This window comes from Engystomops pustulosus, chromosome 2 (assembly GCF_040894005.1).
Source record: "Engystomops pustulosus chromosome 2, aEngPut4.maternal, whole genome shotgun sequence".
Lineage (NCBI taxonomy): Eukaryota > Metazoa > Chordata > Amphibia > Anura > Leptodactylidae > Engystomops > Engystomops pustulosus.
In genome coordinates, this window is record NC_092412.1 from 97,273,061 (window position 1) to 97,286,366 (window position 13,306).

General features: G+C 37.9%; 1 protein-coding gene across 1 annotated transcript in view; it reads left to right on the forward strand.

Annotated features, from left to right (window-relative positions):
- Window positions 1-4,560: 4,560 nt before the first annotated feature.
- Window positions 4,561-13,306, forward strand: part of GRK1 (G protein-coupled receptor kinase 1) — a 33,906-nt gene continuing 25,160 nt past the window's right edge. Inside the window, exons 1-2 of the mRNA XM_072135636.1 lie at window positions 4,561-5,591; window positions 11,583-11,710. Of these exons, the coding sequence (XP_071991737.1) occupies window positions 4,890-5,591; window positions 11,583-11,710 (830 nt within the window). The 5' untranslated portion in view covers window positions 4,561-4,889. The remainder of the gene's footprint in view (window positions 5,592-11,582; window positions 11,711-13,306) is intronic.

Genomic DNA, 13,306 nt, shown 5'->3' on the forward strand with positions numbered 1-13,306 from the left:
CATGCCTGGTTCCCACCCAATGGAGGAGGTGTGATGGTGTGGGGATGCTTTACTGGTGACACTGTTGGGGATTTATTCAAAATTTAAGGTTTAATGAACCAGCATGGTTACCACAGCATCTAGCAGCTATTCCATCTGGTTTGCGTTTAGTTCGACGATCATTTATTTTTCAACAGGACAATGACCCCAAACACACCTCCAGGCTGTGTAAGGATATTTGACCTAGAAGGATAGTGATGGGCTGCTATGCCAGATAACCTGGCCTCCACAGTCTCCAGACCTGAACCCAATCGAGATGGTTTGGGGTGAGCTGGACCGGAGAGTGAAGGCAAAAGGGCCAACAAGTGCTAAGTATCTCTGGGAACTCCTTCAAGACTGTTGGAAGACCATTTCAGGTGACTACCTCTTGAAGCTCATAAAGTGTATACCAAGAGTCTGCAAAGCAGTAATTAAAGCAAAAGGTATCTACATTGAAGAACATAGAGTATAAGACATATTTTCAGTTGTTTCACATGTTTTTGTTAAGTATATATTCACACATGTGTTAATTCATAGTTTTGATTCCATCAATCTAAATTTACATTTCTCATAGTCATGAAAATACATATAACTTTTTGACAAGGTGTGTCCAAACTTTTGATCTGTACTGTATTTACTGGGCCCCTCATTAATTATACACACTTCCCTCTTCATGAATTTACATTCTCCCCCCCCCCCATGAATTTTAGATACTAGGCCCCCTTGTTAACCCCTTAACGACCTGGCCCTTTTTAGCTTTTTCACTTCCATTTTTCACTCACCACCTTCAAAATGTATAACTTTTTAATTTTTCCACATAAAGAGCTGTGTGATGGCTTATTTTCTGCGTAACAAATAGCACTTCATAGTGATGGTATTTAATATTCCATGTCGTGTACTGGGAAGCGGGAAAAAAATTCCAAATGCAGTGAAAATGGTGAAAAAACGCATTTGTGACGTTTTCTTGTGGGCTTGGATTTTACAGCTTTCACTGTGTGCCACAAATGACATGTCTACTTTATTCTTTGGGTCGGTACTATTACGGCGATATCAAATTTGTATAGGTTTTATAATGTTTTCATACATTTACAAAAATTAAAACCTCCTGAACAATTTTTTTTTTAATTTTGCCATTTTCTGGCGCCAATATTTTTTTCATACTTTGGTGTACGGAGCTGTGGGTGTTGTCTTTTTTTTGCGACTTTTGATGGCGTTTTTATTGCTATAATTTTTAGGACTGTGCAACCTTTTGATCAATTTTTATTGATTTTTTTTATATTTTTCAAAATGGCAAAAAAGTGTCATTTTTTAACTTTAGGTGCTATTTTCCATTACGGGGTTAAACGCAATGAAAAACTGTTACTAAATTTTGATAGATCGGGCATTTTCAGACACGGCGATACCTAATGTGTTTATGTGTTTTTACTGTTTATTAATATTTACCGTATATACTCGAGTATAAGCCGACCCGAGTATAAGCCGAGACCCCTAATTTTACCACAAAAAAAGGGAAAACCTATTGACTCGAGTATAAGCCGAGGGTGTAGTATACAGCCTGTCCCAAGTAGTATACAATCAGCCTGCCCCCATGAAGTATACAGCCTGCCCCCATGAAGTATACAGCCTGCCCCCATGAAGTATACAGCCTGCCCCAATGAAGTATACAGCCTGCCCCAATGAAGTATACAGCCTGCCCCCATGAAGTATACAGCCTGCCCCCATGAAGTATACAGCCTGCCCCAATGAAGTATACAGCCTGCCCCAATGAAGTATACAGCCTGCCCCAATGAAGTATACAGCCTGCCCCAATGAAGTATACAGCCTGCCCCCATGAAGTATACAGCCTGCCCCCAAAAAGTATACAGCCTGCCCTCAAAAAGTATACAGCCTGCCCCCAAAAAGTATACAGCCTGCCCCCAAAAAGTATACAGCCTGCCCTCAGTATAATAAAAAAAATAAACTTAATACTCACCCTCCGACGATACTCACCTTTGATTTGAAGTGGCGGCTCCCGGTCCTCGGCGGCGGCTCCCGGTCCTCGGCGGCGGCTCCTGGTCCTGGGCGGCGGCTCCCGGTCCTCGGCGGCGGCTTCTCTCTTCGATCTTCACGTGCCGGCAGTCGCGTCCATGCGACTTGCCGGCGGGCGCACAGTGCGATGCGGCGGTGTCGCCGCTGATGACGTCGTCAGCGGCGACACCGCTACATCATATTATGCGCCCGCCGGCAAGTCGCATAGACGCGACTGCCGGCACGTGAAGATCGAAGGGAGAAGCCGCCGCAGAGGATCGGGAGCTGCCGCCGAGGACCAGGAGCCGCCGCCGAGGACCGGGAGCCGGAGGGTGAGTATTAATTTTTTTTTTTTAATTAACTCATGGTTTTTTTTTTTATTAACTCGTGTATAAGCCGAGATTAGGTTTTTCAGCACATTTTTTGTGCTGAAAAACTCAGCTTATACACGAGTATATACGGTATATCAGTTCTAGGGAAAAGGAGGTGATTTGAATTTTTAGTTTTTTTAAAACTTTTTTTTATTTTTACTTTTACTGTTTTTCAGACTCCCTAGGGTACTTTAACCCTAGGTTGTCTGATCGATCCTATCATATACTGCAATTCTACAGTATGGCAGTATATGGGGATTTTCCTCCTCATTCATTACAATGTGCAATTAGCACATTAGCACATGGTTGCTATTCTGCCACAGGTCATTAATATGAACTCTGAGTTTTATAATAGGAAATGAGTATAAGACGCTTATTTGTGAAATAAGATGTGAAGTAATATGTGAGGTAATATGAGAACCACCATTTACTAGAAGCCATTGTTTGCAGTGGCATTAAGCAACCAAGCAAAGCTCAGCTTCTATTTTGCTACAGGTCATTACTATGAGCGCTGAGCTTTGCTAGGTAACTATAGGCAAAGAGTATAATACAGCTTAGGCTGCGTTTACACTTTGCGTTTTGTTTGTGTTAATGCATATGTTTTCAAAAGCATCACAACAGCTGAGACGAGGATACTACATTGTTGTCAATATTGTGTTTACAAAATGTAGCGTTAATGTGATGTTACCAAATGTTAACAAATGTATGTGTTACCAAAACATTAAAACGTGTGTTAACGTTGTGTTAACGCAAACGTTCTGTCAACGCAGTGTTGACAGCAATGTAATCAGCTGTTGGGATGCGTTTTAAAATGCACACATTAACGCAAATAAAATGCAACATATGTACGCAGTCTGAGGTGATGACCATAAAAAGAAATGAAACAGGCATCTACGTCCTCTGCTGTAATGTCAAAAATCAAGTATGCAAGGGAACCACAGGCAATGACAAAACATGATAATTGGTGGTGCACTACAACAAATGTCCAGCAAGTGTATTCAATTCCAAATCGAAGAAAGGAAATTAAGTGCCTCACTCACCAAAAAATGCAGGGTCAAATATAAAGGTGCCGAGCATGCCACAGCATGTCCACAGCATGTCTGGCACCTCTCTATTTGACCCCGCTAGCTTGAATAAAAGACTTCATTTTTTGGTGAGTGACCCCCTTCATTTCCTTTCTTTGGGTTGGAATATGTGAGTTAATATGATAACCACCATATACAGGAGCCATTGTCTGCTGTGGCAATAAGCAACCAATTACAGCTCAGCTTCTATTTTGCCACAGACCTTTAATATGAGCTCTGATCTTTGATTGGTTACTAGGCAATGAGTATAATACAGCTTAGGTGTGAGGTAAGACATACAGGGATAGAAACACTCAGGTACAGAGAGACAGACAGGGAGAGTGAGTGACAGAGAGACAGATAGGGAGAGTGAGTGACAGAGAGACAGGCAGGGAGAATGAGAGACAGGGAGACAGGTGGGGAAAGTGAATGAGTGACAGAGAGACAGACAGTGCGTGTTAGTGAGAGACAGACAGACAAGGAGTGTACGTTTTTTTGTTAACCAATTCTATTTTATTATAGCTAAGCGCTATAATAATAATAAGGAATGCAGCTTGTTGCTTTGTAAAGGAAACTTGAGAAGGCCTATTAATTTAGAGATTTTGTTTTATATCTTTGTAAAGACTATAATCCTATTTCCACTGCAATGGAAGAAATAGAGAAATAGTGTAGAGAAATCTGCTACAGGCTTGGATGTGTTTATTAACTAACAAAAATAGTCTATAATCTATCTATCTATCTATCTATCTATCTATCTATCTATCTATCTATCTATCTATCTTTCTATCTTAGAAAAAAAATCACTACAAATATGCTTTAGGTGATCCAATGATATACGATATGATTCTAGTGATACAATATTGTCAAAAATATATTTATCTCAAGGCTTTAAAAATAGAAGTGTAACCAGGAAATGTGGAATTCCTAAATCCTTGACATTAACATGCTGCGGTGCAAGAACAGAAAATGCACATGAGATAGTGAAGGGGAGAGAGAGAGACAATGAGAGTCGAATTATCTAGCTAAGTGGATAAAGAGTTTACAGAGGTGTTGAGTCAGGGGTATTAGTTCCTCACCTGTCATTTAGCTCTCCTCTAATAAGACATTCTTATATTATATCACACAGGATCTGGATTACTATTTTACGTCCGATGTGATTTTACAGCACAATTTTCTACTTTTATTTTTGGTAATTTTCTTTGGTACAGCTTCCGGCTGCAAGCTTTACGGCCTAATTTTTCGTCATGCACAATTTTATAGACAAGCACTACCTGATTGAAGACCTTAGTCTATAATTCTACCTTCATCAAAGGGATTTTGTTAAGCCTGAGGCACTGAATGCAGTGGGCAGATCTTTCTTTCAGTCAAGATTTTCTTTCTGTAGCTAGCAAGTAGTTCATGTTTGGTTCAGGAGCCTAACCAATCAAAGATGGATTTTGGGGCACTGGAAACAGTGGTAGCCAATTCTGCATATATTACTGCACGTGGTAGCTTTGATGGGGGCTTCAATCCTCAAATTACTCGGAACAAGAAGTTTCGTTCCAAGCTCAAACTGCCTCCCATCTCAGACTGTGAACATCTGAAGAATCAGATTGATCTGGAATTTGAAAATATTTGTGAAAAGCAGCCGATTGGGAAGAAATTGTTCCAGGAGTTTTTGGAAACAGTTGAACAATTTGTCCCTGCAGTGGAGATCTGGAATGATATTGAGGATTATGATACAGCTGAGGATGAGGATCGTTTGCAGAAAGCCAAGAGCATCATTAACAAATACCTTGACAGCCAGTCTAAGCACTTTTGTCATTATTTAGATGGAAAGGATGTTGCCCAAGTGGTGGAGGAATCCAACAAGGTCCCTGATGGACTTTTTAAAACACTTCTTCATTCTACCTTAAATTATTTAAAGGAGAATGCATTTCCACAATACAAGGAGGGCAAATACTTTTCAAGATTCCTTCAATGGAAATGGCTTGAATCACAGCCTGTTGGAGATGACTGGTTTATGGACTTTAGAATTCTCGGAAAAGGTGGATTTGGGGAAGTGTCAGCTTCCCAAATGAGGGCAACTGGTAAAATGTATGCTTGTAAGAAACTCAACAAGAAACGTTTGAAGAAAAGGAAGGGATTTGAAGTAAGCTTTTGATTCTTCATAATTACGCTATGTCATCCACTTTCCATTTGTAAAAATTTAACAGATTTAATAGCATGCTTTTTGCAGTGCTGTGATTGGCTAAAAGTCATGTGACCAGATTACTGGACAGACAGGTGTTTGAAGGTCACAGTTAATCACATGTAACACCATGTCTTTGTGCTTTCAACAGAAATATAGCCCAATATATATCCTAATTATTTTATTTCACTTATATAATTGATTTTCAGTTGCAATACAACCTTTAATTGCTAATAGAAGTTATGTCTCTTTTGGTAGTCCACAATGTATAGTGTAGATTAACACGATGAATATAATGAATACAACATTTATGAAGCTTCTTAAACTGCAACAACAAAAAATAAAATCTGATGACAGAAAATAAACCTTTTTCAAATATATGTAGAGAAGACCATGTCCTCTTTTAAAAGACATGAAAAATTAACTGACTTTTTATGTTTTATATACTAATTATATATTAATACATTAATCAACCCTTTTTTAAGATAATGTATAAAAAAATTTACATTAAATTAGACATTAAATAGATTAAAATATATCCATACAAAATGTTGGTGTTGTAACTAACTTGGGGATTTAAGAAACTTTTAAACATAGCATAATGCAGTAAAAAACATTGAAATGAGTAGTATATAAATTTTTCAAAAAGATCCATATGTACAGGTATATAAAACATCCTGTTTTAAAATTAATGCTTATAGCGTGGTTTTAAAATTTGTATCCAATACTGAGCATTAATTTGTATATTTGCTGTTATGGGAATTTTGTGGAAAAAAGTTTTGAAATCCCACCCTCATTATCTTAATACAGCAATTATATAGATTTCAATATTTCATCCCAGAGGACTAGTGGTATTAAGGTGGCTGAGGCCAGGGATTTTGTGCAGGAACAGCAATAATATATAACACAACTATTTGCCATGTATAATACAAGTTATGCAAAACCAAGAACTTTTACAGAGGGTCAAAAAGTTAAAAATAAAGAACCCTGCCGTGCTCTGCGAATTTACATGGCTGCTTTTTTGGGTCCCATGGTCTTGACCCTTGACTTCTTGTATATAACTGTATATCTAAATGTATGATGAGGTTATATCTTAGTGCTTGTATATTCAAATAATACATTAGCACAAAATGTAAAATATGAACATTTCAGTCACTTTAAGTCTAGATTATTTTGTAAATTATCTCTGTAAATTAGTTACTTAACAGTGAGAGAAAAAAAACACTTCAACAGTTGAGTAAGAACTTTTCTTGAGATTCATGTACACTTTATCTGCAGCTATTAGAGGTCTGGAAAGCAAATCTTGAGCAAACGTTGTGAGCTTAAAGATAATCTACTGGAAAGGGCATTTCATTCCCTAGCTGAGGGGGACTTGTAGTTTTGAGCGATAAAACCTGGTGACAGGTTCTCTTTAATCCATCTATAACTGCTTTTCTACTGCACAAACGTTCAGAAAGCACCTGGTAGTGGGTACTTTTCTAATAGCTACTTTAGACTATGTACAGTACCTAGTATTCTGTAGATGTAGCTATTTTATTAAAAGGGAGAAATGGGTACTTTTTGGGGTGAAAAATCCACCACAGTGTGAAGCAAACCAAACCAATCTGCATCATACTGATAGTATCCAGTGGAAAAGATGTTTTTCAGTGAACACTAAAGAATAAGGCATCAAAAAGTTTTCCATTATTAACAATTGTTTAAATTATGAGTGTCCTAAATTCATTCTATTTTGGTGGGTGTAGCCACACTAAGTAATAAGTTGTTAATAGAAAGAAAAGTCAGATACTGTTTGCTTATTAGTTGTGACTGTATATGTATGCCAATGCCATTAAATGCAGGAACTTTCTATCATCTGAGATCAAAATCTTATAATTTTCATTAGAGGGGTAGTTCAAATTTATTCAAATATCTTTGGGTAAACCTCTTTAAGGCCTATTTCACATCCCTTTTTGCTGTGGCAGGTTTTGTATGTTTATAAATGAAAAGTGTTTTATAGCTTCATTTTTGCTGACATTTTTGACATGTTAGTTTAGTTTTCTGCAGGAAAGTCCAATGTCTAGAACATGCAGCAATTTAAAGAAAAAAACATGTTATGGACTATAAAAAAAAAATACCTGAAGCAATTAAAATTACACAAAAAAATTGTCAAAAGGACATATGAACATAGGAGAGATTTATCAGAAGTGTCTTAGAGCAAAATTGTTCTAGTTGCTCATGGCAACCAATCAGAGCTATAGGTCTTAGAGATACTTTTACTTTTTAATCTGTTTAATCACTATATTTTACAGGTTGTGATTTTGTTTAGAAAATTTGTAGCTGAAAAGCAGATTTTTGGTTATTTCAGTTTTAGTGATTTCTGAGGATTTATAAATGTGGAAATATAACTGCAAGTTATCTATGAAATCTACACATGTTCATCTATTACATTTAGGAGTTGTGAATCAAGTTGTTTTTATAAAATTTTACACTTAGGCATTTTCATACAATCATGATTCAATGTCTATAAACTCCTAAATGCAGTTTCTAAAATGGTGCAAGTGTCTGCTTTCAGAAAATATAGGATTTGCTGGTGTTTAGCATACTTCTTTATGCTGTAATTTCTGTTTTATTTGTACATGTCAAAACTGTAAAAATGGCTCTGACCAATAACACCACAAAATTTCCAGAAATGCCTGGCAGTGAAAGGGCTAATTCCTATCTGCCAAGCTCATCCTAGTGGTGGCAAGCTTTATCATTTAGTGTGTAATGTAAATGTAACTGTTGTATGGTATAATTGCACCGAAAAAATGGGCAATGCACCATAATAATAAGACATTGAGGTAAATGTCAGGTCTTTATTGAAACTTTCCCCCAGGGGTTTTTAAATCGTACATACCACTCTTCTATCTAGGCTTCTATTCTTTTTAGAATACTTTTTACTTTTTACTTTTACTTTCTGTATCAATTCTTCACAGTTTTCTAGATCTCTGCTTGCTGTCATTCTATGGAAAGCTTCTATGTTTACTACTAGTGGACAGAAATATGACCATGGTCACACAGGTGACCATGAAAGCTCGTCCAGGTGACCATGGAAGGTAAACATGGAAGCTCTCTATAAAATGACAGCAAGCAAAGAAAACTGAGAGGAATTGATACTTTCTATATATTGGAAAAATTTATACTTTTTGACATAAAAAGAATGACATTAATTTGATGTAATGGGAATACCCCTTTAATATCTCAATGGATCTGCATCAAACTAGTCTAGACTTGTTACCTACAGTAGTTAAAGGTGTTGTGTTGCTTCTGCTATATGATCACTTCATCATTTATAAGATCAGGCACATGTCTGCACTGCTCAGACATGCAAATGATTAAATGACACCAGTCTAATCCTAAGACCACAGCTAAATGTACAGTACCAGCAGATGTAAAGTCCCCTTCAACAGTATCCATCCTACTTAAAGTATTAGTGAGCCTAGAGCCCACGGGTCACATTGATGATCTGTAAATGTTACGGTGAAACATTTAGATTGGGCACCTTTGCTCCAACTGATTCTTGTTGCCAATCTTAAAAATACTGATGAACTTAGACATAAAGATAAGGATAAACTAAGCTAGATGGCAAAGTATTCTGGTGTGAATCTTTGCACCACATTTCTTATCTTCGGACACTTGTGCTCAGGGTCAACATTAGGAATTTCAGGGCCAATCCCCAGAAGAAGTGGTGGCCAGTCTTTTACAGGAACTTCCAGTGTATATTGCCATTTGAAGAAATAAAGACCAACAGAGTCAAAACAAAACCGCTTTGTGGGCATAATTTCCTTCTTATAGGTCTTTCTCCGTTTCTCTACTGTTGACGTGTCTTCTAACGCTCTCTGATAGGTGCTTTCTTCTCCTTACAGGGAACTATAACAGTGAAGCACCCTGGGTTTTTGATTTCCAAAGTAGATATAAAAAATCAATTAGTCTGAATGAAGCTTACATGAGTAATTTCAAACAAGTATACAGATAGGAGTATACAGATAAGAGATACACAGTGAAATGTCAAGTTGCTTGTTCAACTAATAACTATTAGGGAAATAAAAGCATAATTAAACTTTCAACAACATTTAGTAAATCAGTAGTACAAATGATAAGAGTGAACTTATTAATATACTTCATTAAAGAAATCTGTTCACGCGTCCTTATTTCACTGCTTTTCTTCCTTCTGTATATGGAAGCTGTCATTAGAACTTTGGTGTAAATTGGTTGTATAATGTTATGCAGGTGGAGAGTTTAGCAGTGAAGTGAAGCTCCTCATGCCTTAGAACACCTTTTTTGTGAGTCCAGGGATTTCATACCTGCTCTCCTATATTCTTGTGAATGATATCAATCAAAGAAGAAGGAGGCATTCTGAGGTGAGGATAGTTTGGTCTTTAGACCAGTGTGGAGTAGAACTAGACAGTTCTCTGCTGCACCATATTTATCACTGTGTCTGATGCTGGATGATTAATCTGGTGCAATATAAGATTGGCGAGTCTTACTTTGCACCTCCTACTAGTTGGTCTAGTTTGCTGCAGCACATTAAAGATTTTGTGCACAGACTGAATTTTCTGCCACATTGGCTACTTCCTGAAAGTTCATGCTCCATTTTACACACCCAATTTTGGACAAATCGGAAAAACTCCTTAACACCTTCAATAAATGTGTCACACTCCATTTCAGGTGCAAATTACTCAAGTTTTCTGGCGATTAATACATCTACCTCCAGTACTTTATACAATCAAGTTATATCTCACAATTAGATTTTCTGGATTATTGCACTATACTGGACCATAAAAGAAACATCATCTGGAACAAGCTGTGCTGAATGGCAACATAATGGTAGTTCTCGATTAGGTCATTTTCACCTGACAGGTTCACTGGAAGCAGTTTAAATCAGCTCTCTCTTTACATACACCACTGAAAGTTGATCAGATAAGAACCTGATCATGTTTCTAACAGACTGACTCACAGAGAGTATCTGGATAGAGAAATCACTTCAGATAACTCAATCATCATAGTTTTATTATCTCCTTGAGGTGAAACAGCTCTGAATACTTTCAGAGAAATAGCTTCAATCAAGCATGATGAACCAGGAACACTTACTTATAGATCCAGGCACTGTGACTGTAGTAATCTTCTTATATTTGTTATCCATGGCCTCTTCCTTCTAATGTCAAGTTTTTTAATTATGCAAATGACCCTGAGGTGCTGCCCTAGCAGGAAGTGCATAAAAGCCAAAATAAACCTTGCCTCTGTGCACCGCCGCTTGGCTCCACCCACAGTGGGGTGCACGTAATGGTGAGAGGATTGTCTGTTTCCCACACTGCTAAATACGCCACGTTGTGAGAGGGACAACACTCTGAGAATGACAGGAAGTGGATAGGGAGAAGACTTCCTGTCTGTTCAGGCTGAGATCTGGAAAGACACAGAGCTGTCAGTCAAAAGAAGGAGACATGGTTCACTGGCAGCCTAGAAAAAATTTGACTCTTCTCTTCAGAAGTCTACTCATTTACATGTCAGAAAATTGTCTGTAATCATGGTATAGTGACACAGTAAAAATTCTGGTGACTGGTCTTCTTTAAATAAATATACCACCTTTAGAAGGCCTCAGTTTTCTGCAATATAATTCTCTTCTTGGATTAGATTCATCATGAAATTGGTGCAAATTGATGTAAATGATGATTTGATACAGAAATAACAGATATTTGTGCTTTGATATACACCTCTCAAAACTCTGTAAGAATAGACCTAGGAATGCAGATTTTCGCAAAAACACATGTCTAAATCTTATCACCCAAGGGATGGTCTAAAGCAGAAATCTCAATGTAATATGTACCGAATATGTACCAAATGAATGAACAGCATGTGTCACTGTGAAGTAATATAGTAGCTACTTGTGGAATTGAATTGGGGAAATTTACCCAATATTTGTTTTTTTATTTACAGGGTGCCATGGTGGAAAAACGGATTCTAGCTAAGGTGCATAGCAGATTTATTGTTTCTCTGGCATATGCATACCAAACAAAGAATGAAGTTTGCTTAGTTATGACCATAATGAATGGAGGTGACTTACGGTAAGTGGTCATTACACTTCTAATTATACTACCTGTAAGATCATCATTTTCTGGCTGTTGTGGTATTATATCATGTTTTACTACTTCTTAATTATATTTAATAAATAAATAAATATTGAAAACAAAGTAAAAATTATAACTAGTATTGCGGCACTTAGGCCGCGATTTTGGATTTGCTGTAAAGGTTACAATTTATTCAAGTAATGGAAGCAAAATTCACTTTACAATATAATCTTTATGTACTCAATCTAGGCCCTAGAACACTCCAGTGCTGGCACAGTAGTATGCGACTGCCCAAATACAGGATGCTACACCACTCCAGGTTTCTCTGGTTTGCAGTGGATATTCGGTTATTATTTCCCTGGCTCTGTTTGAATATGCTTTCTAGTGTTCCAAGGGATACTGGCCAGCTAATAGGTTTGTAGTCATCAGCTTCTGAGGTGCATTGGATGTTCCCAGATTCTTTAATCAGGTTTCTGTGAGCCGATCTTGATGGTAAGCAGTCATGTGTGGTGAATCTATCCTGTTACCTACTCTCTACCGGATCTGTACTAGAACTCCTATTGCTAGGATATGTCATATCTTTTCTCTATTCAGTATATGGCTGCAGTAATATGTGATCTGTGCTCTGTATATGATCCATTCCTAGAGTTATATGTGATCTTTTCCCTGGATATGGCCTATGCCTGGAGTTATATGTGATCTCTTCTTTGTATATGGTCTATAGCTGGAGTTATATATAATCTTGTCTCTGTATATGATCCATTCCTAGAGTTATATGTGATATTTTCTCGGTATATGATCCATTCCTAGAGTTATGTGTGATATTTTCTCTGTATATGATCTATGGCTGGAGTTATTTGTCATCTCTTCTCTGTATATGGTCTATGGCTAGAATTATACAGTATGTTGTCACGGATGCCCCATGTTCCCAGTGGCAGGTGCACCCTTGTGCCTCCCTGTGCCCCCTCACGCCAGCAGCTTCCCTTACTTAGCCTTTTGCATCGGCTTCCGTTCCCACCCAGCCTGATACTTAGAAACCGTTTCTGACAAAGGTTGATGCCTCATCCATTAGTGCTGGAGCCGTTCTCACCCAGAAAGGGCCCAAAAGCCAAACTCTCACCTGAGGGCCCTACCTCTAAGACATTTTCAGCCGTAGAGAGGAACTACTTTATTGGTGATCGGGAGATTCTGGCCATTAAACTTGCTAAAGAAGAATGGTATTATCTTCTGGAGGGTGCTCGTCATCCAGTCAGTATCTATACCGATCCCAAAAACCAACAATACAAGACAGGTTCATTGGTCTCTATTCTTCTTCTGCTTCAACATCCTGATACATTTCCGTCGTGCAGAGAAGAATGTTAAGGCAGATGCTCTCTCTCGTGCCTCGGATTTGTTGGGATCCTCGGATCCTGCTCCCCAACATATTATTTCACCTGAATGCCTTCTACTCGCTGCTCCTGTTTACCTACATCCTACCTGCTCTTCTGAATAGGATACTGAATTGGGGACATTGCTCTCGTGTGGCTGGGAACCCCGGGGTTCTCCTACACTTCCTGTGCCAAATAAGCCATCTCTTCTAAAACCAGCTGATCT